We start from the raw sequence: 26,268 nt of genomic DNA, 5'->3' as shown, positions 1-26,268 counted from the left end.
TATGATCCTGAAGGAAACTTTTGTTCATTATTTGCTTTGCATTCTTATGTACCAAAGTGGTTTATAAAGCAGAGCTATCTGTTGAGTAAAGGTGAACAAGTGAAAGCTGTTCATAAAACCTACACTGTGGTTTCCTTCCTTGTAGAAAGCAAAAATATGGCAACAAAGGAGAAGCTTCAGTGTTTGAAAGATTTCCATAAGGACATCCTCAAGCCTTCTCCTGGCAAAAGCCCTGGAACTCGGCCTGAGGATGAGGCAGAGGGGAAACCACCACAGCGTGAGAAGTGGGCAAGCAAGATTGACTTTCTGTTGTCTGTGGCTGGAGGATTTATCGGCTTGGGCAACGTGTGGCGTTTTCCGTATCTCTGCTACAAAAATGGCGGAGGTGAGTGCCATTATCGCTTTCAGAATTTTTTGCTGGTTGTGTTCATTTATTTTGAAGTGTATGCCAGAATGCTAGACTGCTTCCTAGGTATTACTGCCAAAGCAGAGTACAAATTGTTTGTGGGTGGGTGGGGTTTCTAATGAGGAGTGAGAAAAGGATTGCAAAGCAACTTAAAGTGCTGTTGAAATAGTAATATTTTTTAAAAGGAAGATTCGGGTTGTGTCAGTGAAAGCCAACCCCATTTTCTCTACAGAGATTTTATTCTATTAAGGTGGGCAAAGGAGGGTATTTTCCTAACATTTTGAAAATCTGCTGATTAATCTTTGTACACAAATAACAGTTTCAGAAATGCTGATGGAAGGAGACAGGAAAGATTTCTCAGTAATATTTATATATCAGTATCAGCTGCTGTGCTGATGTTTTATTGCACTGAGTCACAGAGCTTCTCTAATCACCCTTGTGTTTTCTCTACAGGTGCATTTCTCATACCTTATTTCATTTTTCTTTTTGGGGGTGGTCTTCCTGTGTTTTTTCTGGAGGTGGCACTAGGACAGTATACCTCCGAAGGAGGAATTACGTGCTGGGAAAAGATCTGCCCTATTTTCACCGGTAAGCTATTTTGTTTTACATAATGCTGTGGACCTCCGCCTGTATAAAGGCTAGCTCTCAGTATTCTGTTACATCGCAGTGTGATCAAGAAGCTGAGCCCAGGATGGGACTATGCAGAGGAGGAGTAGGTCTGTATACATTGAAGCAACATGATTCTCGGTGGCTGGATTTATTTATTTTATTTATTTATTTCCATTACATTTATACCCCACCTTTCCCGCAAGAGGAAGGTCAAGGGGGCGGGTTTATTCCTCACCCTAGTTGTGTCCCCAGCATACCCTTTTGCTTTTTCCATTCCAACTTAGTGGGTATTATCCAGCCCTATAGGGAAGAATTAAGTGGTGACCTTGGGAGCTCTGTTGCATCATAAGGCAAAGGATGCTCTCTGCCTGGGTTAGGAATTCCACAATAGAGTGCAAGTGTCAAATAAATGCATTATTTCCAAAAAAAATCAATTGGATATTTTTTTTGGGGGGGGGGGGGACAGCAACAAAATACTTATGTTTGTAATACTGTAGAATCTCCCAGAGATATTTTGGACTTTCTTTCATTCTCACCCCTGAGTGCTATCTCCCTCTACTCCTATATTCAGTAAAATACTTGTGTGAATTGGCTTTTATTTAGGAAATTTTTACTTCAGTGAAAATCAATCATACCCTTATATGTTTCAATGAACAGTGATGGGATATCTCATTTTTTATAAGTGAGATTTTTTAAAAAAATTGTCACCCAGTATTCCTAAATCTGTCCTGTCACTTAATCTCTGCAAAATCCTTCTCTTTTATTAAACAGAAAGTTCAAAGTTTATTTTAAGAATATTTGTTTGTGGGACACAAACATACCCTTTCATTAGATGTTAAGAGATGTAAGATTTCCTGAAGCTTCGGTACATATACGAGAAAAGAAATTCAAAGGGACTTGGGCCTGCCCCCCCCCTCTCCCAGATTGTAATGCTTAAAAATCTGAAGTAATGTAAGCTTTTCTTATATTTTAAAAAATAATAGCAGCACTAGGTACTGATAAGTTTCAATATTTACCTTCTTCTTAAGTTGTACACTTCGATATAAAAGGAGGTGCCTGGATCATCTTCTCTGAAATGCTGGTTTTTGATGAGTATGATGTTACCTCACAAATGGTCTGGGCTGAACTGTAGATTGACTGCTGTGACCCAAATCCACACAATGGTTATTGAAGAACTGGAGCATACACAGCTTGCTGAATTACTAATGGGTTGTGTCTTCCAAAATACTTACTTGAATGCACCCTCTGCTTAAATCAGTAGTACTTATTTCCAAGTAACTAAGGAGCTAGGATTATGAAGACAGTTAAATATTTATAGCAGGATATAAATACCTCATTAGCTGCTTTCATGCTGTTTTGAGCAATGGGGGATGTGGTCTTATCTACCAATGACCTTGTTTTTGAAAAACAAACAGGGCAGGTTTCTTTTATTGTAAAGCATTAATTTTAGAGTTAAACATTTATCTAGTTTTAGTTATAGTAGGCATCAGTCCTCTGCAAAAAAGAATGATGACTACATGAGTTACAGCTTTCACTTTGTTAACTCTGCCCATTTGCCTTGTGACCTCCTTGTTATCTCTGGCACAAACTTGTTGCCTTTTCACTGAGAATATTATTATTACCATCCCTCCAGTTACTGGCTGCTGTTTGTAGTAGTTAGTTACAGTCAGAGGCTTAACATTTTTGTTAAAGGGCTTTACAGATAGTCATAAGAATACAACACTTGACTTGCCAAGTCATCGCAAGCACCATCTTATCCAGTAGACCTTGACAAAGGTCAAGCAGATGCTTCAAGGAAACAGAACAAAGTTAGAGTCCAGTGGCACCTTTAAGACCAACAAAGTTTTATTCAAGGTGTGACTTTTGTGTGCACACTTCAAGGAAAGTCATAAATAGGGTTTGATGGGGTGAAAGTAAGCCAGTATGGGCTAGTAAGGAAGTGCTACTTCCCATCTCCTGTTTTGAGCCCCACATAATAGAGTCATAGTGAAAATTTAAATTTTAACTATGGTTGCCAACCTTCAGGTGGTGGCTGGAGATCTAGGATTACAACTGATCTCCAGGTGATGGAGATCAGTTCACCTGAAGAAAACGGCTGCTTTGGAAGGTGGACTCTATGACTATTGGTTTCTTCCCTCCCCCAAACCTCACCCTCCTCAGTCTCGACCCGCAAAATCTCCCAAGTATTTCTCAACCCGGAGCTGGCAACCTTACCTTCATCACAGGGTTTCACTGAGATAAGACACCTCATCTTTTGCACTTGAGGCCTCTAAACTTAAAGCTTTCATAGATGAAGGGCAAGATGACACCCAACATACAGGCCTGGACTGAAAGAGCTCTTTGAACCGCAAATCCAAGCCCCCTTCAAAAGCTGGTATTAAAATCCCTTTAATTTCAAAACAGCTTGCCATGCAGCATTGGAGGCCAAAGTACAAGCCCAAAGCCCTGTTTTGTGCGTGGAACTTCTAGAACAGCTCTTTGGATTTTAGTTACAGACTGTTCTGTACACATAGCAGTAGAACCATAAATATTAGTATCATGCTCCAAGGTTACCATAGAAACAAAAGCATGGAATTCTGTGTTCTGTCAGTAGGCCTAAAATTATATTTTGAACTGAATTTGTTCCATTTCAGCTTCCAGATCCTCATAGGATCATTTCATACTATTACCACTGTGGTGGATTGTCTGATGTACCCTAGACGATCCGGGTTCTAATCCTTACCTGTCCATAAATCTCATTGACAATGCCATACTAAGAAAGATATGCCGTTCTAAGTCTATTGACTTTAATGAATGTAGAAGGGTGTTACATTGCTTAAGATTGCACTGTGGGTGGTCAGTGACATTCTTTCAGCCTAACCTACCTCAAAGGGTTGTTCTGAGTACAAAAAGGGAGTAATCCATGTACCTCTCTGAACTCTTGGTAGGAGGGATGGGATAAAAAGGCATTATTGCGTGATCACACTAGTGGTATTAATCTGCTTTAAGCTGCTAGTTTACTGGTCCTTTTAGCTGACCCTGTAATATCAATTTGATCTGCAGCAAATACCAAGTGATGTTACTTAACCCCCTGCTGTGAAAAGCTTCAGATGCCCATTTCTACACATTAAACGTCTGTTAAAGGACCGGGACATTTTTCCCCTGGGCAGTGAGCAACGCCGCATAATCAGTGTGCCCATGAACATGGTTTCTAATTGTCAGTGGTGACATGTAGCATATTAGTAAAAATATTAACTTGCACATCACAGAATCTACTGAAAGCATATAAGAACATAAGAGAAGTCAATGTTGGATCAGACCAATGGCCCACCCTGTCCAACACTCTGTCACACAGTGGCCAAAAACAGCAGGTGCCATCAGGAGGTCCAGCAGTGGGGCCAGGACACCCAGAGCCTTCCCCCCCAAGCACCAAGATACAGGCAGCCAATGAAGAACAAAAATATCTTGCCGTTGCTGTTATTCAGCTGCATGAGCCCTTTTGTCTGAAGTCTTCTTTCTGTCCCTAAATTCCAAGTTGTCCCACTGACTTCAGCGGAGGTAGCTGATGTACAACAGTTTGATGAGTTGCTGCCAGGTCTAGATATGCAGCAGAATGAAGAAATAGAATGTGCTGCACCTAGGGTTGCCAGGTGCTACCTTGTCGCCAGCGGGGGAAGGTTTTCAAACAGAGGCTAGATGGCCATCTGACAGCAGTGCTGATTCTGTGAACTTAGGCAGATCATGAGAAGGGAGGGCACGAAAGGTTGCCTCAGTGCTTAGTTCTTGTGGCCCTTTCCTACATGCCCCGGGAAATGCTGATTGCCACTTTGGGGACAGGAAGCAGTTTGGCTGGAGATTCTGGAGGTTTTTTGTTATCTTCTGGGCATGGAACAGTGGTCCCTGGGGGTGTGGAGGGGGAGGTATTTGTGAATTTCCTGCCTTGTGCAGGGGGTTGGACTAGGTGACCCTGGAGGTCCCTTCCAACGCTATAATTCTATGATTTGGGGAGTATTCCTGGAGGAGTCCCCAACATGCTGACATCACCCAGAATTGCCCTCAAGCCAGAACATCCCCCCGCAACATCGTTGACATGATAACATGATAACATAACTTCTGGGTGATGTCATCACGTCGGGGACAGCATACAGGGACTTGGCTGTCCGGGGGCGGGGTTTCCCCTGCCGGGTGGGCAGAAGCCCCAAAAACCAGAGGAACCCCCACCAGGACCTGGGGACTGGCAACCCTAGTTGCACCACTTGAACTGGCAGATGGGAGGTTTATATTTATTAGTGTTTCCCGACGTAAGAACCCCTTGCAAATAAAAAAGTACACCAAAGAGAAAGATTTATAATCTAGTCATTTGCATATTGTGCTAATGTTCTATTTAGGAAATTATTAATATAGGGGAACTTTGAAAAAGTCTGAAGTGGTACAGTCTGTTCTGCCCTCACAGTTCTAGATTAGGCCTGTGCCTGCAGAGTTCTAGGTGAACAACCTCTTAAAGTAGCAAAGTCTCACGTTCTTCTGTAACAGACTGCCGTATTTATGTGTGTTATTTCAAACATTTCTCTCTCTTTTTCTTTTTAAACAGGAATAGGTTATGCTTCCATCGTGATTGTTTCACTTTTGAATGTGTATTACATCGTCATCCTGGCTTGGGGACTATACTATCTGTTCCATTCTTTTACAAGTGTCCTGCCCTGGTCTCACTGTCATCACACGTGGAACACGGATTCCTGTGTGGACGATACTCTCAGGAGGAACAAAACACTCTGGCTGTCTATGAATGTCACCAACTTCACATCTCCTGTCACAGAGTTTTGGGAGTAAGCAAGTTTAATTGTTAGTGTTTGCAACACTTTATATAAGGAGCGTAGATTAGCACTGCAATCCTAAATAGAGATGGTTAACCTGTTGCTGCTGCAGCAGCTGCCAATACAGCACAGTGGCAGTGGAGCTTCCACATGGCAGATTTCCACACCTATTTCTCTGCCCCGTTCCTCCCCTGGGCCACTGTTTTTGTTTCCAGTTTTTTCTTTTTAATTAGCAGTGGGATAGTTATATCGATATAATGTTATAACAGTCTCTGTGTTTCCAGCTTTCATTTTAGGAAAAAATTCTATAGCTCCTTTTGTTACGGAGATATGCCTTCCTCCTTATATTTGCTTAATGAAAAGCTCTAGGGACTAACTTAGATAAATCAATATAATGTCCCCTGGTGGTAGGGAGAGGAAATGTCAGCCTTGGGGGCAGGGGCAGGGATACCAGCTGCCGCGTGGACAGGAAAATCCAAACTTTGTCATCTACACAGCCACTGCTTAGGCTTCACTGCAGTCTTTCCCAAACCTTTGCAGCAAAGCAGGTTTGAGAAAGGGACCCCTGGGAAGTGTATGACAGCGCACGATGCTGAGGGAAGCGCTAAAATCTCACTTCCTAACAGTATCAAACTCAGAACATGTCAGTGGGTCTATCAGTAGAAACTGATCCTGGTTTATATGTAACATTTGCTTCCAGCAAATGGCTGGATTTATTTCATTCATTGAAGAAGGAGCTTGGCTTTCTGAAAGGACTTGAGTAATCATAAATAAATGTAAGAACAGATTTTGAGTCCATTAGCACCTTTAAGACCAACAAAGGTTTATTCAAGGTATGAGCTTTTTGTGTGTTGGTCTTAAAGGTGCTACTGGACTCAAAATTTGTTTTACTACTTCAGACCAACACGGCTGCCCATCTGGACGTAAGTTGATAGTTACTAAAGGAATGATGTTTATAGGCTAGATGTTTGGCATTTGTTCTGAACTACATAAACAGAATGTTCCTTAGATTATAAAGATATCATAATCTGCTGATGACTGTGATATATGAGAAAATGAAGCTTATACTGTAAAGTTGGTAAATATTTGCACTAGACTCAACCATTGTTCAGTGTGTGAAAATAAGTTGTGTTTGCAGTGGTTGACCCATAACACAGGAGGATGGGGGGAAAGATTTGAATACTTATGACACTGAAAGGATTTAACAAAGGATTTAGCATCTTATATTAATGAAAAATTTCCAGTGACCTATAAATATACTATATGTATTAACTGATCAAGGAAAACCTCAGAGCTAGCTAATATGTTACAGAGCTCATTTAACAAGTGTGGGATAGTGCTTCTTACCTTGCAAGCATATAAACTTCTTTATCATACATTAACTCACTTGAAATTTAAAGAAGATATAGGTAGTAGTGTTGGTTAAAAGCAAAACTCCAAAATGAAATGCCATGTAATACCTTTTATTAAGACCTACCATCTTAACACAAGACATTGTGCAATCTTTTGAGCTCTCCAGTACCTTTGATCAGAGTGGATGTTCAAAAATGGGGGTGAGGGGTAAGAATTCTGGCCATGATCTTGGGAAAAATGTTCAGCTGACTTCAGTGGATGCAAGGTGTGGTTAGTATGAGGTTGCAAGCATGGCATCATGGGAAAAGGAGCATGCTGTGGGTGCAATGTGATACTTTGCATTCTCTAAAGTCAACTGAGCATTGGTTCTGAGGTACCGACAAACTGCGTTGGGATCATGGCCTGGATGATCTTTTCACACACCCCACCTCTGTGAAAATTTTAGCCTGATAAAGAATTTTGGAAAAATCTAAAGTTTGCACACGGTATTTTGATGGGTCTCAATAAAAAGCCTATTGTTTCTGAATTTCACTTGGAACTGATAGAACACATCTGTCCATAGCATGAATGTGTTGTTGGTATTTGAGCTTTGAAACCTAAGGTGGGCTTTTATGTAGGACGTAATCATTAGACCTTTCGGAAGATGACACATCTTAGACGTGGTTGGCTTTATTGAAATGCTTACCTCCACATGCTGAGTGACAGCCTCTTCCTAGTCATGCTACTGATTATGCATTGGGGGCTGTCATTATAGCTTATTTGAGTTAATGGCCTGTGCAAATCTCATGCTTGTTTGAGTAGTCGCTGGGGATAAGCAACTCCAGCTTTATTTCCAGGACTTACCCTCTGGGATCACATCACATGCTTCAATTTCATAGTTATAAAGGTTGGCCTTTTGTAGTATCTTTTTGCAAACGTAGTATGAAAGGGGAAGAAGCAGGGGACAATTAACCAGTAAACAAAAGCTTTGATTGTTCCTGAAAGCTTGTAAGTGCTTAGGAATCAGCAGACCTGGTTTATCTAAAATCCAGGGAGGCTCCTCATGGGCTTTGGGCATGAAAATCTAGAGTAAGCAGGACAATACTAAATAAAACTTGCTTTTAGGCTCATCTGCCCTTGAAAGCAGTCATAAATTTGAGAGGAGAAGTGTCTTCACTCCCCACCACCACCCTTGGGTGAGATCCTTGGGAAAAACTAATGTATTATGATCCATGCTATTTTAAACACCTCTTCATCTTGGTTGAAATGGGATAGCCTTCCAAGAGTTGTGCAACTTGTCCAGTTCTATGTTTTGTTTGTGTTCTGAAGTCAATGACAAAGCTGATGACTCCATGATCATGTTTCTGGGCTCTACAGAGTCATGATAGTGACAGTTCTATATACAGTTCTCTTCTGTGCTCAGGTTTGTGCAGTCCTAAGCATGTTTACTTAGAAGTAAGTCTCATTGAGTTCGTTGGAATGTAGCCCCCTAGTGATTGTGCTTCAGATTGCAGTCTTTTTGTTTTAAAAGTTAATTTATTTGTATAAAACTTAAATATGAATTTGCTTATATCCTGAGATAATACCTAATAAAGACAGAAGGGTATACATACAAATGCACACATGAAATTAGAGTTTTCAACAGAAGTAGTAACAAGTTCTGAAGGGTTTTTTTTCCCCTCTCCATTTAATTTAGTTGTATTACACAAGTCACCTACTCTGGCAACGGCTTGGAATAATTTCATTAACTTCAGAAGGAATCTCATGACTAGATTGCAGTTTCCGACTGCAACATACATTAAATGAAAGCAAAATCCACACTTGTTATAGGACAGTTTAGGATAAGTTATATAGTGTGCATGCTACTCACTACCTTGACAGTCACTTTAGAGATTTATTTAAAATATTTGTTCCCTGCCTTATGTTTTCAAATGCAAGGTGGCTACAAGATAGCAAAGCCTGCAAGATAGGGCTGCCAAATCCCCCTGGGGGGCAGATTTCCCCCCGCTTTGGAGGTCCGATTTCCGCCCCCACGGAATTGGCCCCCGGGGGAAACCCCACCCCCGCGTGCACATCACAGGAAAGTGACGCCGTGACGCCGGGGACGCTGGGGGCGGGACACAGCCATTTGAGGGGAAAACTATGTTTGGAGGTCCGATTTCCGCCCCCACGGAATCGGCCCCCGGGGGGAACCCCACCCCCGCATGCACATCACAGGAAAGTGACGTCGGGACGCTGCACAGCCATTTGAGGGGAAAACTCTATGTTTTTCCCTCAAATGGCTGTGCCCCGCCCCCAGCGTCCCCGGCGTCATGACGTCACTTCCCTGTGACATGCATGCTGCCGGGAGCCAGCACAAAGTCCCCCGCCGGCAGAGGTAAGTCGATTTGGCAACCCTACTGCAAGAGCACAAACATCATGAGTGTCCAGCAATAAGTTAAAAACAGTAAATAATTAATACACAGACTTAAAAGCAGCCAAAGATACCAACTGCCCACTGGAACAAAACATTCTTACACGTCTACTTGAAGATGGTGTAATTTATAATTTTATGTTTAATTTGTATCTTAAGAACTAGCTCTAAGAGGCTGGATTTATTTATTTTTCATATTTATAGCCTGCCCTTCCCGCGCGTGGGCTCAGGGCGGATAACAGCATATCGACAATACAATAAATATAATTAAAATTTTAAAACACAATAGTACAACATTAAAATTGGTGGTCACAGCCCAAAGTCAGAAACTGAGTGGTTGGAAGAGGTTCCCTGGCCAATTGGTACAGAGAAGTATAGCCAGGTATGGGAGCAGGTTTTCCTCTAAGCTGGTTTAGTGTGAGCTAGCTCAGTTTTTTAGTCTCCGGCTCACACACTGTTGTCTTAGCTCAGGAAGGAAGAATGGCTCTAGAGCAAACTAATTTATGCAATACCCAGATCGCTCACTCACAACTTTTAACACCAGTAGCTCACAAAGTAGAATTTTTGCCCACAAGACTCCACAGCTTAGAGGGAGCATTGGATGGGAGACAGGAAACAGACACCTCAGGGAGGCCATGCATGGACGCCCGCTGCCTCAGCCAAAGGCCTAGTGGAACAGCTCTGTCTTACAGGCCCTGCGGAATTGTGGAAGATCCTGCAGGGCCTTGATCTCAATGGAGAGCATGTTCCACCAGGCAGGGGCCAGGGTAGAAAAAGCTCTGGCCCTGGTTGGGGCAAGATGGATGTCCTTTGGGCCAGGGACCACCAGGAGATGTTGGTCCATAGAGTGTAATGCTCTTCGGAACGTATATGGGAAGAGGTGGTCCCTCAGATATGTTGGTCCCAGGTCGTGTAAGGATTTAAAAGTTATTACCAACACCTTGAAGTGGATCTGGAACTCAACTGGTAGCTAATGCAGTTGGCAGAGCACCTGCTGAATGTGAGCTCGCACAGGTGGTGGCGTCAGCAGGCGCGCCGCCGCATTTTGTACCATCTGTAATTTCCAGATCAGTCTCCGTGTTTAGCCTGCGTAGAGCAAATTGCAGTAATCCGTTCTGGAAGTGACCATTGCATGGGTCACTGTAGCTAAGTCCTGGGGGGAGAGAGACTAATCTACCTAAGATGGAAAATGCATGAAGGAAGGGAAAACGAAGAGGGAAGATGACCCGTTTGCAAGTGACTCAGTAGAGACTTTTTTGTCATGTTAAGGAGCAGCAGCATCCATGAGTCTCTGAAGGACCACAAATCAAAAGTCCCATTAGCTTTAATTAAGTTTGTGTTCTAATGAACTAAACCGGCACACCGGTTTAACCCTTATTATTTTCACCCCAGTCTTGCTTTCAAACACTGTTGCTTGAGAAAGAACTGATTGTTTTTATTGTATCTTTGTGTTTCTTGTTTCCTTTCACACTTTAAGGCAAAATGTATTGAGCTTGTCTCCAGGAATTGATGATATTGGTGTTGTCAAGTGGGACCTGGCTCTCTGTCTCCTCCTCATCTGGGTGATATGTTTCTTCTGCATTTGGAAAGGTGTCAAGTCCACTGGGAAAGTGAGTGTTCTCTGCCCCTCTCCCTACTTATTGTTATGATCATGTTAAAATGTCATCTCTGACTGGAATTAAAGGGTGGATTCATTATTTAAAAAGTAATCCATTCCATACTGAAATAGGTCGATGAATCACTTTGATAGGCTTTAGCAACACAGGTGACAGGGCCAAACTGTAATGATAATGAGGTGTTGAGTCAGCTTCTTCAGGTGCCTAAATACAAACAAAATTTGGGGTCTAAAATTACAGAATACAGGGTCTAAAATTGCAGAATTACCAAATGGGGTCTAAAATTACAAAATTACAGAATTCCTGGTCAAGGTTATGGTTCTGTTGTTATTTTGACTTTCCAGCCTATTTCTTATTCATGCAAGCATTGAGAATGCATTCATTTTTTTTCAGTTTCCTCTTCAGCTAGTTGCACTGAAAACTCAAGAGCTCAAGAACTCTTTAACATCTGGGTTTTTTTTATTTAAATGTGTTCCCAAAGTCAAACATTCAAGATCCCATATTCCATCCCTTGCAATTATTTTTGTCACAGAGCAACCCTCTTTGGTTTTCTGCATTTTTTAGTGCAGTCAGTACAGAGGTAGGGGAAATTATGAACTACCTTAGAGAATGCTTTAAGACATAATTCCCTGCCCACAGGGGTGGAAACGGCATGGAAAGATTGATGTAGTTACATGTGTTGCATTTAGAGACTGGGCCGTCTGCCGGAGTCATTATGGTACAGCCGCCTTTGATATCTGCCTGTTAATCTCCCGAGATTCACTTAAAAGGCAAGAAGATGCATCTCAGGAGCTTTCAGCTGGCTAAACCAATTTCACAAAAACAAAACTCTATTAAACAAAGCAGCAGAGCTGTAATTACCAGGTGGCATGTTGTGACCCTATTAAGAGAAGAAAAGAAAAGCTAATCGGGATTCCACTTGGGGGGTGCATGTTGAGATGCGGTAGGCAGGTCTCTGTTCAACTTTTGGGGCAAACACAGCCAGAAGCAGACAAGGGGCTCCTGATGGGAGCCTTCCTCACACAAAGCCCATTTAAACATTGCATTTTCACATGTATTTCCTTCTGTATTGTTCATTCCTCTCTAGTGTGACTACTTTTCTACACTTCCAGATGTTCAGCTTAGATCTCAGGGTATATATCCCAGGGTATATTCAGGAGAGTGTAGCAGGAGTCTGATGATGTATTTGGATTCTCCAAAGTGGTCCAAGACGTAGTGGATTCTGATGCCACCTTCAGCAAGTACTTTTGGCAAAAGCATAGTGGCATCACGCTTTGGCTCCTTCAGATAATTCAGTTCCAGGTTGATTCCAGTGAGCTGTTGTTGTGCACCCATATTGAACTGATCCATATTTAACTGAGTTGTTTCAGGTGGTCCTTGAACTATGGATTTTGACAAAAATGAAAGGGGAGTATGCCCACGTAAATACACACTTGGAAATATGCTCTAATTTTCTGGTGAAATCAAACAAAGTTATTCTCAATTTGGAAATATTCCTTTGAAAATATTGACTGCACAGAAGAGATCTACAGCTCAGAGAGGGGGGGAAATGGAGCCTAGAAGATCTTTATCACTCAACTTTCACTTGCTTCTTTGTGTAGTTTCTGTATTTTTGAGTCTGCATGCTTCATTGGCTTGTTCTGCATGCATTTATATAATAGGAATGAAGTAGGCTAGGTTCTTGGCTTGAGTCAACAATGCAGCAAGTTGCTATCAAGGAGGCCTCAGTTTAATAGAGGCTGATGGGGCTTTGACCTATCCTTTGTCTCATCTTCTCCATGTTGAGAAGATTTCCGCTCTACTACCTTTAAAAACCTTCATTGAGAAGGTGTGTAAGGAAGAACGGCCGTTCATATAAAATGGTGATCTGCATTTGCCAGAAAGAATTGCAATAAAAAAATAGCGTGCGCGAGAGAGTGAGAGAGAGAGAACAAGAATTGTGCCTAGCATTGAGCTTAGCAGAAGAGTCCTTTGCCCTGTCCTTAGTGGCAGATACTCCATTTCGTGTGGCTTGCTGGATAAACATTTATGCACTTAAATCAGGTTTAGGGGAACCATGATGTTCTACTGAACAATCCAAGACAAAGGCAAATAGGAAGAGGAGGCAATTAAATGACCTCATATTTCAGGTGTATACAAATTAATATATTTGAATCCCTGGGCTCTGGCTTCTTAATAGTAAAAATGATAACTTGTTTTATTTATTTATTTATTTTAATTATTCCTAGGTTGTGTACGTAACAGCAACATTCCCATTCATCATGCTTTTCGTACTGTTAATCCGTGGTGTCACTTTACCTGGAGCAGCAACTGGCATCAAGTTTTATCTTTATCCTGACATGGCTCGGTTAGCTGATCCTCAGGTGAGTTGATAGGAATTGATAGTGGTAATACTTTTTTCCCACGTTTCAGAAAAGCTTTAAATAGGAGAGTAAGGTTATGGCACAGTAGATCTCCCTACTTGTCTTAAGCAATCCGAAGCTAAATTTAAGATTACTTCCATGGTTCTCCCCTCCCTTGCTATATCGTGTTGAAAGGTTATTATTGTTAATATGTTAATGCATTTTTTCCATGTATGTATATCTTTTTATATTAAAAGGATTCTGAGGCTTGTAGACTCTGTCCAAATATAGCATCTCAGCTTTTTTGTTGGTATTAGACTGGACAAGGTAAGGGAGATAATTATTGCTTCAGTCTTTAGTTCTGAAAGGCAACAAAATTGTGGAGCAGCACACAGAACGGTAAGAAGCAATTGTGAGTATTTGCAACTGATTGCAACCGTGTTGTATGGATGCTTCTGGGTCAGGTCGTTAAGGTCAGAAAATGGGAAACAGTTAAATACCATTCACACAAATGCCTGGAAGACACCCCATAGCAAGGTGGGAGAGTCTAGTGCTTAATTTTTCTTTCCCATGGTCCCTGCTACATCAGTAAGGCTGTCTTAAGCTCCTTACATTTTCTTGTCAGCCACAACCACCATTCCCTGGCAGTGGAAGAAATACAAAACTGACAGATGAAAAACAGAAATGCAAATAAGAATATTTATTTTTTTTGAAAAAAAATAATTATTTTGATAAGTTCAGTAAAGGACAAGACAATGCAAGACAGAGAACATACCTATTGGATACAATCCACCCAGAACACTTTGATACCAACCTTGAAGGATGGGAGATAACTCAAGGGGATGCTAAAAAGCTACTGCTTCTTTGTCTTTCAAATGATTTAGGCAGTTCTCTGTCCGCCATATGTGGCTCTAATGGCCAGGGGCAAGAAACAAGTAGAAGGGTAGGATGAATATAGTGTTGTCCGTGACTTTAAAACAGATTTGAATTCTCAGAAAATTGCTGTTATTGTGTTTGCACATATTCTGCTGGTGACTGCACAATGATGATGTATAGAACAGGGTAATTATATATATATATAAATAAATATAGTATGTGGGTAAGTTATTTTCAAATTAGTCCTGTTTTTATGCATTTTTCCCCATCAAAATGTACATTATGGGAGGATGTGATTGAAGCAAAAGGAAGATGTGCTTAGCAAATATTGTCTGCTAGTGTTTCTGAGTATGTTGTTTTCATTGAAGTGATTATCTTTCTTGGAGGTCGGAAGATGCTTATAGGTTGCATAGTCTGAGCACTGCCATTTTCCAACAGAGGTTTTCTTCCTTCTTTTCTTTAGGTCTGGATAGATGCTGGGACACAAATCTTCTTCTCCTATGCAATCTGCTTAGGTGCAATGACTTCCTTGGGGAGCTACAACAAATACAAATACAACTGCTATAGGCAAGTTTCCTTCCATAGGGGTTTAGTGTGTTAGCTAAATAAATGATGTGTAGGGAACCATGGATTTAATTTTTTTCTTTAATTAACTTCCTCCATGACATATGTGTGACTTAGGGACTGTATGCTGCTGGGATGCCTGAACAGTGGTACCAGTTTTGTGTCTGGCTTCGCAATTTTTTCCGTCCTGGGCTTCATGGCACAAGAGCAAGGGGTGGACATTGCTGAGGTGGCAGAGTCAGGTACGATGGTTTTGGTGGCAGTGATGGTGGGCACTGCCACCCAGTGTGTGAGCAAAGTACTACAAACAAAATCAACCCCAAAAGAGAGAGAGATTTTTTTTAAAAAAAAATCACCTTTCAGTAAGCAAAGTCTTAATTTATTTCGAACAGCATAACAGGTTGAATTCTTTTTGTTGTTTTCCAAAACAAGCTAAAATGCAAAACAGTACTTGAAATGTGTACATCTTATAAAACTAAAACCTCTTAAGACTGCAATTTACTCTCTATTGGTTTTGATCCTGATAGATAGGTTTATGGGATCTCCGCAGGCCCACCATGTTTGTTCATAGATGGAAACTATCCTAGAAAAAATGTCTGTTTTTTTTCTAATCGCAACTCTCACATTTCAGTGTGAAGCCATGATGGAATTTATGTCATCTGTAACAAGCTCATATAGAATTTGGGGGGAAGTAGAGAAATCTGTTTTCCTGTCATAGCCTTCCCACCACCACTGTCAGTACATGCACAAGGCACACCTGCCCACTGCTCCGTCTTGGTATGAGCAGTGCTGTGAGCATGTGCTCAGAACTGTTCAACACACATTTCCATGGACAGGTCAGAGTGGACATAGGGATGCATTTCCTACTTATTGTGTGTTTCGTAAAGTAGTCCTGAGCCACTGAAAAAAAATCCAAACCAAAATATATCTCTTAATTTTGTTACTTTTGAGCAAAACCTGCAAATTCTCTTGGACTTCCCTTGGAGCACTTGAGCAAGTGAGGCACTCCTAAACAGTTATGCCTTTGAAGCTCAGACACCCTAAGCCAGATTCTTATCGTGTCATCTGATATCCTAGTCTGTGTACTGAAGTCTAGAGTGCAATGCTTAAACTGGCAGCAATTTGTGCAAATGATGGCTGTAGTTGGGGGAAAAGTGTCCGGGGGAATCCCAAAGGTTGTCCCTGGCCATTATCACCCAAATGACACATTATATTAGTCCATTTGAATGCATAGATGAGACAGTCTAGGACAGCTTTAGAAAGGGAAAGAAATGTGAATTGGCCCTAAGTGTGAAGCCCCAGAAAATCTTTAAGAAAATTTCTAGGTGAGCATACACCTAGAGTTGCAGACGCAGGCTAATGAGGAGGGCACTACGAGGAAAGCTTTTTTGCTCTGTGGTTTCCGTACCATTTTGTCAGAGAGATTCCCTTTTCTTCCTATAGTGCCATTTCAATTATGGCAAGGAATTCCAGTGGAGGTTTTTGTTTCTCCTTCAGTTTCTTTAATAACCAAATCCAGCACTATTCTTCTAGGCAGAGGAAGAAAAATAATAATGTGGAAGTGTAGTGTTTAACATCTCTCAATCTGTTGGCATGTAGACTTGTATATCTGATCTCCGGCCTGTTTATTTCTTATAAAATCCTGGCCACAAGGCAGCACAGAGGTAGACTTGCTTAAGTGTTGATTTTCAACTGGTCTAAGCAATCCTATCTAGTGCTGGATTGTAGCCACTGGTTTCATTTTCCCAAGTCTTTTACTCATCTATCACTTTGAAATCCATTTCTTTGAAAAGGAGGTGACTGACAACCTGACCCTAGCCACATTTACTCTGAAGTAAGTGCCACATGGTCCAGTGATACATACTTCCAAGTATATGTGGCTAGGATACTAGCCTAAGATATGCTGTGAATGCACAGACAATTAAATAACAAGATAGTTGGTCATAGTGAGTTGCATGCAAGAAAACTTGGCAGAAGTTGGGTTATCTGACAGATGAACTGAACGTTATCAGTTGTGTGCATCTGTAATCTAATACAGTGCATTCAGAGCAGCTGGAAATGTGTGTGAATCTAAAATCCCACTGAAGTGGGCTTCGGCAGGGAGTTGAAAAACTGAATTTAGACTTTCCCCTTCTTCCCTTCCTAAAGAACTGAATGGTTGGAGTTTTTATAAAAAGGGCTCCACATGCATATCTTGAACTATTTGATTGTGAAGGGGAGTTGCTAGCAAAGAACCCAATTGAACATGAGGTTTCTCATGCAGCTAGGGATATACATTGGGCACAGACTAACATGAGTGTAACATTAGCTGGATTATGCCCCATTGCCCTGATCCACAGAAAGGTGTTTATGCTCAAGTCCCATTGAAATCTGTTGTACGGGGTGGTAATGACTAACGTACATTTTAGTGATTTTACTGGGACGTAAGCACAACTTATTTTCTGTGGTTTAGAACCCAGGGGGTTATGGGGCGTTGGCTTCTTTATCCTTCCCTTGCACCTTGTTTAAATGGAAAAGAAAATGGAAGGTAGCAAGAGCATCAGCAGTAAGTGAGGAGTGCTGATCCATGGCAAGAATTCTCCCGCTGTACTTCGCGACAAATAGAAGATATACTTCTAGTGGAAAAAATGGTGTTTTAATCTGACTTTCAGAGATTTGAACACTCTAATGGACTTTCTTTTTTAAACAAAGCTTGCATGAAAACTGTTGATTTGTTTTCTCACAATTTTTAAAGCAACCAAAACACTCAAAAGTAAATAACATCTTACCGCTTCTTGGTCTTTATAATGTTTCCATCAGTTCTAGCACCTGGTAAAGTGACCCTGAAAATAAAATGAGAAATCTCATTGTAATGCGATGAATGTTTTGTGCCATAAAACTGAGCGTAGTTTTGATTTCTAGCAACTTGTCCACAGGGATAACACAGAATAACCCACCCTTGACTTTGCTTTTACTAATTATAGTGGGAAGTACATTAGCCTTGTTTCAGTTATAGAAATTTATTTTCATGGTTAAAGGAACAGAATACAATTTCTGCAGCAGTTGCTATGGGTAGCGAGAAATATCGGATAGTAGCAAATGGATTTATTGTAGCAGTAGTGCACGCTAAACTATTAACACAACATGGCTACCAGTTACATCACCAGATAAGACTGAACAGTTATTCAGATAATCAGTTGTTCCATTAGAAAGGAAACCAGTTAAGTCAGTTCATTTGCCATTTTATGCATACACTATTCTGTTGCTCAGTACCAACCCAACTGTGGAAACAGAAGGCGTTGTGTGGGTTTTGCTTTGTCCAAAGAGTTCAGGAACTGGCCCCAGCCGTAATTGCATGTCACATGCCAGGCACCCCTCTCCCATCATAGCTTGTTCATGAATGACATGTGCATGGTTTGGCATGTTTGAGTGAGATGATGAGCCTGGCAATGGATAAGCAATGGCTTTTTTTGGATTTGAGGACTGCAGTTCCTGTTGCATGCTTCTATGTCAGATAAAAGGATCTGAAAGAATTCCATCCTGGAATCTTCAGTTGGGTTTGGGTTTATCTGAATGGAACCAGGCATCCCTTATGGGGGGGGGGGGTGGAATGGGGTCTTGCCTTCAAGGGGAGCTGCTTACTTACTGTCTCTTTTCCCTTTCCCCCTTTCCTTTCTTCTCTCTTTATTCCTCTAGGTCCAGGACTGGCCTTTATTGCCTACCCGAAAGCTGTGAGCATGATGCCACTGCCAACTTTTTGGGCTATTCTTTTTTTTATTATGCTTCTTTTGCTTGGCCTGGATAGCCAGGTGAGTCACCACAGTAATACACAGTGATGGAAAACCTGCATTTGCATGTTAAATTACTTCTGTTGTTTTTTCTGTTCTGAATCAAACACATCATGGATGATTCAGGAAAGTGTTGTGTATCTCTCTGGGCAGGGAAAAGATGAATGAATGTCATCGAGTTCCTAAGTTAGTTCTGCAGTTTAAATATCTTTTTGTTGATCTAAAGGGCACAGGGTATTTGGTATGTTGTGTACAATTTTGGTTTAAAAAGTAACTTTTGCAACCAAGCAAAAAAGGCAAAACATTACATTCTAGAGTTATAATGTACCAAGTTCCATTTAGACCTCATGAGAATTGTGTTTTTAGAATGTGCTGAGGGAATTATGTTACAATTCAAACCTCGTTGCCAATTTTAAGTAAGCGAGACATTCAAAAGACATACATGTGTTCTCTCTTCCTTACAAGTAGGCACCCCTACATACATGCTGTTTATGTTGTACCATCTCTTCAGGCTGCACCTAAGTAGTTTATTTATTTTATTATATTTGTATCCCGCCCTCCCTGCAAGCGGGCTCAGGGCAGGTCACATTTATCGGCAGCATGTGCCGAGTCAGCATAAAACATTTAAAAGCAAATTAAAACAATCATACAATAAACAAATAACAATTTCGTGCTTGCAATGATGGTAGTTCCTTCAGTAAATTAATGGTGGCATGTTATAGAATGTAGTTCTAAAATCCCGATTCAGTGGTATTCCGGCCTCCCACACGGTGGCTCTATCTCCATAGAGGGCCAACTCTCTACCATAGATGTTACTAGTAATAATAATTGGTGGTAGTGGTGGTGATGGTGGGCGGCTCCTAGTTGAAAGCCTGGCGGAAGAGCTCTGTCTTGCAGGTCCTGCAGAACTGTACAAGGTTCCGCAGGGCCCTGATCTCTTCTGGAAGCTTGTTCCACCAGGTAGGAGCCGCCACCGAAAAGGCTCTGGCCCTAGTAACAGCGAGCCTGGCCTCCTTAGGGCCTGGAATCATTAGCCGATGTTGCGACCCTGACTGTAGTGCTCTCTGGGGTATGTATGGGGAAAGGCGGTCTCTCAGGTATGTCAGACCCTGGTCATATAGGGCTTTAAAGGTAAGTACCAGCACTTTGAAGCGAATTCGGTATGCTATTGGCAGCCAGTGCAGCGCCTTCAGCACCGGCCGGATGTGCTCCCATCTAGGGAGACCCATCACAAGCCTGGCCACAGCATTCTGCACTACCTGCAGCTTCCGGATTTGTGACAAGGGCAGCCTCATGTAGAGAGCGTTACAGTAGTCTAACCTCGAGGTGACCATTGCATCGATCACTGTAGCCAGGTTGTCGCAGTCGAGGAAGGGAACCAACTACCGAATCAGCCAAAGATGGTAAAAAGCCAACTTAGCAGTGGCTTCCACCTGGGTCTCCATTGTTAAGGAGGGATCCAGGAGCACTCCCAAACTCCTAACCTCCGGCGCTGACACCAATGGTGCCCCATCGAAGGTCAGGTGCAGGAGCCCCGTCCCCAACCCACCTCGACCCAGGCACAGGACCACTGTCTTCACCGGATTTAGCTTCAGCCGGCTCAGTCTAAGCCAACCAGCCATGGCTTGCAGTGCCCGGTCCAGATCTTCTGGGCTGGAGTCCGACTGGCCACCCAACATCAGATAGAGCTGGGTGTCATCAGCATACTGATGATACCCCAGCCCATACCTCCGGGCAATCTGGGCAAGGGGGCAATGTAGATGTTAAACAACATCAGGGAAAGCACTGCCCCCTGAGGCACACCGCACTCACGCGGGTGTCTCCTGGACTGCTGTTCCCGTAGCACCACCCTTTGTCCCTGACCCTGGAGAAAGGAAGCAAGCCATTGCAAGGCAAGCCCCTGTATCCCCACATCGGCGAGGCGGTGGGTCAGCAACTGATCGTCGACTGTGTCGAATGCAGCCAACAGATCTAACAACAACAGCACTGCCACACCACCCCAATCCAGATGTCGCCAGAGGTCGTCAGTAAGGGCAACCAACGCTGTCTCCATCCTGTATCCCAGGCGAAAACCGGACTGGAAGAGATCTAGGACGGAAGCGGTAGTTTCCTATCCAGGTCAAGTCAAGGTTACACTATGAAATGCTCAGGTTTAAAAATAAACCTACCTTGGTGGCTCTCAAACCATTCGCCAGGCATGCAGATGCACACAGTCACAGAAGCTTTCATCCTCTTCTTTCCCTACCCCCTTCTACAAATCCATCAATTCACGGGGGACAAGAAGAAGAGGGGATTGGATTTATACCCTGCCCTTCACTACCCAAAGGTGTCTCAGAGCGGCTTACAAACTCCTTTCCCTTCCCCTCCCCACAACAGACACCCTGTGAGGTAGGTGGGGCTGAGAGAGCTCTTGACAGAAACTGCTCTTTTTCAGAACAGCTCTTATCAGAACTACGGCTTGCCCAAGGTCATCCAGCCAGGTGCAAGTGGAGGAGTGGGGAATCAAACCCGGTTCTCCCAGATTAGAGTCCGCGCACTTAACCACTACACCAAACTGGCATCACAAAGTGATGTATGGAGGATTTTGTTAGTAAACACTGAATAAAGGGGAAGTGGGGTTTTTTTGTTTCCCATACCTTTTTCACATTCTTAGCATACCTGTTGCCTTTGTTCTTTGTATGGAGGATAAGTCTATCAGTGGCTATTAGCCATGGGGACTGAGGGGAATCTTGAAATTCAGAGGCACTAAACTTCTGAATCCCAGAGCCAGGAGGCAACATCAGGGGAAGGTCTTAGCCTCCATGCCCTGTTGTTGGTCCTCTAGAGGGTTAGCCACTGTGTGAGATAGGATGCTGGACTAGGTGGTACATTGATCTGATCCACCAGGGCTCTTCTTACATTCTTTATAAACCTTATATCCGCACAACACAGCACACAGTTGGTGTGCAGCTTGACCCAAGTAATGTGGGCCTAAATTAACAGGGAGTGTGGGGGAATTGCAGGAGGCCAGATTGGGCCTTCAACATTGTTTATCCTCTCCTATGCTATTAAACAAGGTATGATTAATCAAGAGGCTTTAATAGGTGTCAATCACTATCACCAGTTTTACACTATGTGACATGGTTAATTAGGTTATTTACTAATTAAGAGAGGGGCAAAAACACTTTTCAGCTTGTTTACTGTGAGTAAGCACCCTCATCAAGGTCACAAGGCATTCCAGCACCTTTGGAAAAACAGCTTTCTGAAGCCAGTGGATAGACTGTTTTTGTATAGCTGGACTAACTTACTGTACAATTCATACGGTTATTGTTACTTTCTGGGGAAATTGAAGGTTTGGTGTTTTTCCACAAGGCCTCTTCTTTGTACTACACAAAGAAACCTGTTAATAATTTCTAGACAATTGCTAGTTCCATAGATGTACTGGGGATTTAGGGGGCATTTCTTTGAGGTTAAGATTTTAAATTAACAAGTTCCCATTAATTCTTTGCTAAAGTAGCTTTAATGTCAAATAAATCTACTTGACAGGGGCAGACTGTTTACTGAATTCAGAACCTCTCATATGAGCAGAGATTAGTGGAGTTTTCCCCTCTGGTTGTTGCTCACTTGATCTCTTAAATTGTCAAAGCATTCCATTTGTTCTAAATGGCTCTTTAGTGCTTAATCTTTGAACTCCAGTGAGTGACTTTTAATCGCTTCCAAATTGAATGTTAAAACATGCTCAACGCTTGGTTCTGCAACCAAGTACTTATGTAAATTGTGGGTTGCCTAGTAATTTTAAGTCATTTCTCACTGTGTCGAATAATTAAAACTAATTGGAGCACTTAATGTTTTGTTTGCTTTTGGAGTGCTGTCAAGCAGGATTTTGGAATGCTAGAGCAGCTTATGAACAAGCTGGACCAACCGTTAACATTGCTACAGAAATTACCCAGACTTTTATATAAGGGTGTAGGTTAAGACAGGAGTTTGAAACCATCCTTTCTGAGTGAACCACAAAGAACGAGTGGTTCCTTTACAAAGAGAGAAGTGTGGTGTAACTGTGTGTAAAATAAATTAATATATTGCATGTACAGAAAGATGAAAAGAAGAATGTATGGGACATGGAACATAGCTAATGAATGGGGCCAGTTTGAAAATACCACTACAGCCAAAACCTCTGTGTGCGTGGCTACAGAGGGAAGGCCTGGAGAGCGACCCCCCTCCGGGGACTTTGAGGCGGGTGGGCTGGGGGGGGCCTTGAAAGGATCATTTAAATGCCTCCCTGTGCCTTCTCCGGCCTGTCCAAGGGCCAGCTTACTTGGGCTCCCCGCAGCCGTGGGGTGCCCAAGCAAGCCAAGGAAAGGCATGGGGGTGTGGCCTAATAGGCTAATGAGCTGTGCTGTCAGGGTGTGGCCTAATAGGCTAATGGGTTTCTGCTGTTGGGTGTGGCCTCTTATGCTAATGAGTTCCTGCTGGGCTTTTTCTACAAAAAAAGCCCTGGTTTTACAACAGATGAGTGCCTGCACTGGCTTCTTCTGCTTGGGTTGGGGGGCTGGATTTATATGTAACCTGTCCTTGGTGAGCTGAATAAGAACCATCAGAGAGGCAGCCCAGCTGGTCTTTTCCAGTAAAAACAACAAAGACAGTATGTCCCCTGAACACTTGTGTTCTAATATAGGAAGATCCATTAAATTATGGCGGGGGGGGCGTAATCTGTAGATCAGTTTAGCCTTCTGTCACTGGACTGAAGCAAGTGCCACTCTAAAGAGCTAGTTCTGTGTGGTTTTTATGAGCCACCCACCATGAAGTTATGTGAAGAATGAGTCGGATATGGCCGCATTAGGTCTCGCATTGCTGTTTATTGGAAATCATTAATAAAGCTCTTGGTCACAGCTTTATTGAATTCTAATGTTACATTATAAGCCAAGCTGGAGTTATGACTGCCTTGCAGTCACTTCATAAATGTCATTGAACAACAGTTGCAGTTAGGGAAGGATTCTGAAAGGTGACCTTTCTCTAGGCCTCTTTCTTTAATATGGCCATGCAAGTACTTTCCAACTACAGTGGCTGTTTCACGATTAGTATCATACTTGGTGGTGCTTAATTACATTGGTTTTTATTAAATGAATGCAGGAACAAACTGGGCAATACGTCTTTGTGTTTCTCTAGCCTATTTTGGCAGTCTGCAGCAAAAGCAATTGGTCTTACAAGGAGACACATCCATACCCCAGAGAATTTTGCCTATACTGAGCTTCTTACCTAAGTTTTCACAACTGTTTTAGCTTGAAGAAATGGTTGTTTCTAATGACAAAAAAAAGAGATTTCCCAGTGAATCCAAAGAAAAACTTAAATGCATCACTAATCTGGCAATCTAGCCACTTGGTCAAGCCATCCAATCACTTTTTCTTTATGGGCAGCAAATCAACTTAGATTTTTCCCCTGCTTGCTGGCGGAGGGGCATGATGCTCCCCTGTGTACAGTGCTTATCCATGGGAAGATTGCCCTGCTTCTCCACTCTTCTCTCTCTCCAGTGTAAATGGCTGGGTATTCACATGTGTGCAAGGACAGTCTGAAGACTAGGTGGTCTGCACGTGCCTCTCAATTCCCTGTCTAGATTTCCAAATCTGATTGGCCACTTTGCACAAACTTGTATAACTTGGCAGACCACAGAGAGAGGACTAGATCAGGATATGAAATGTACGCACGGATGTTCCTCTCCTTGGACTGCCCTGGTGTTCTACCTATGCGACTGCACCAGTCAGTGATCTGTACATGCCTAATAAAGTTCTAAATGTAAAAGGTAAGGCGGAAGTCATCAAGCATCCTGAAAACATGGCTCAAAACTGAAACCTTTGACTTTTTGAAAGGAGGCTGTGTGGATTTTACTCCTGTGCTGGAATTGCTGACACTGGTTTCAAGAGGTGCCTTGTTATAAAAGAACGAAGCACTTGTACGTTTGTTCAGTGTATTTTCTTTTCTTCTTCCCTTCCAGTTTGTTGAAGTTGAAGGACAGATCACATCATTAGTTGATCTGTACCCATCCTTCCTAAGGAAGGGTTACCGACGGGAAATCTTCATCGCTATAGTGTGCTTCCTCAGCTATATTCTGGGACTAACTATGGTGACTGAAGTAAGTAAGACTGTGACAGAAGCAGCTTTGCTTTGCTGTGTTTTGCAGTGTGAGTCCATGCTGTGAAGGCAGGAGACAGAGCCCAAAAGAGCAGCAGTGTTCCATAAGGGAGCATTCTGCAAAACAAACAAAAACATTGACAAGCTCTTCATCCAGATTTCAGTTTCCAGAATTCCTGTTCGTTTGAACTCTGCCAGTTTAGGTATATGCCAACTCAAGTTCTGTATTATTAGTACCCCATTTAATCTGATGCTTTCCTCCAGTGCATGTTCTTATAAAGACAATTGTATTTGATTATACAAGAAGTTGTCCTGACTTTGATGATCACTGGCTAAAAACCTGGTTGGATCCAACCTTTATTGTAGGAAAAAGTGAGTCAAGGTTAAGGCATGTGTGGGACATGTTCGGAGTGTAATCTATCATATTGAATTAAGAGCCCATTAGGATGGCTAGAAGGCTCTGGACAATTAGAGAAGTCATTATTGTGTATGAAGGAGAAATGGTAGGCTAAGGAAAAAATATCGGTCCATGCATTAGGGAGCTCCCTAGTGAACTTTACTTGTGTATTTAAGTCTCATAGTTATTTATGTTAAATATCAATTGCCCATCCTAAAATACTATCCTGTAGGAAGGAAGTGCTTCAGCATTTCAGTAAATTACACTAAGTGGCTTAATTTTGGTCAATCACGGTTTCTTTCAAAGCGCCTTCTGTATTAAAAGACAAATTGAGTGCAGGTTTTTGAAAGGACCAAAGTATGCACTTAACTCACTCCAAGAGCTGATTGACACACTTGTGGATGGGTAATCTTCTGCAAAGTGAGTCATAGATATGAAGGATAGTGATGAATAAGGTCAGCTTGCTTTCCGCACTTTTTTGGGAGGGGGGGTGATAGTGATTAATAGTACTCATGCACTGTGTGTGTATGTTTTTCACAGTGTTTCTCTTTTGCAGGGTGGCATGTATGTGTTTCAACTCTTTGACTACTATGCAGCTAGTGGTGTATGCCTCTTGTGGGTTGCATTCTTTGAATGCATTGCTGTAGCCTGGGTTTATGGTGAGTAAGGTGTATTTATTTATTTATTTATTTTATTTCATTTATACCCCGCCCTCCCCGCATGCGGGCTCAGGGCGGCTTACACAGGCACAAAATTGCGATAAAAATACAACAAGTTAAAACAATTAAGGCACAAGTGCAGTAAAAGTCAACAGTTAAAACAGTTTAGGCAAAAATGCACATCTCACAGGATACATAATGACTACAATACTTACTCCCTATTGCATATCCCAATGGGGTCAAAAAAAGAGGGGGGGATGCCATGGGCCACGATATTTCAGCTGGCCAGTCAACCCGACGCGGCGGAACTGCTCTGCAGTCGCATGGTGGTGGTAGTGGCGGCGGCAGCAGCTCCTACTCAAAAGCCTGGCGGAAGAGCTCCGTCTTGC

The 26,268-nt window shown here is 42.3% G+C and overlaps 1 protein-coding gene across 3 annotated transcripts in view; it reads left to right on the top strand.

Moving 5' to 3' along the window:
- The window catches only part of SLC6A6 (solute carrier family 6 (neurotransmitter transporter), member 6), a 71,748-nt gene that overhangs the window by 33,499 nt on the left and 11,981 nt on the right, over positions 1–26,268 (top strand). For all 3 annotated transcript variants that reach the window (XM_015429378.1, XM_015429379.1, XM_015429377.1), the window contains 10 exons: positions 146–385; positions 860–994; positions 5,586–5,820; positions 11,031–11,163; positions 13,398–13,532; positions 14,851–14,954; positions 15,069–15,193; positions 18,627–18,739; positions 24,687–24,824; positions 25,777–25,879. In XM_015429378.1, the coding sequence (XP_015284864.1) occupies positions 157–385; positions 860–994; positions 5,586–5,820; positions 11,031–11,163; positions 13,398–13,532; positions 14,851–14,954; positions 15,069–15,193; positions 18,627–18,739; positions 24,687–24,824; positions 25,777–25,879 (1,450 nt within the window). In that variant the 5' untranslated portion in view covers positions 146–156. The remainder of the gene's footprint in view (positions 1–145; positions 386–859; positions 995–5,585; positions 5,821–11,030; positions 11,164–13,397; positions 13,533–14,850; positions 14,955–15,068; positions 15,194–18,626; positions 18,740–24,686; positions 24,825–25,776; positions 25,880–26,268) is intronic.

This window comes from Gekko japonicus, unplaced genomic scaffold, assembly GCF_001447785.1.
Source record: "Gekko japonicus isolate JY-2015 unplaced genomic scaffold, Gekko_japonicus_V1.1 scaffold12, whole genome shotgun sequence".
Classification (NCBI taxonomy): Eukaryota; Metazoa; Chordata; class Lepidosauria; order Squamata; family Gekkonidae; genus Gekko; species Gekko japonicus.
The sequence above is the reverse complement of the archived record's forward strand: the minus strand, read 5'-3'. Positions and strand labels throughout refer to the sequence as shown.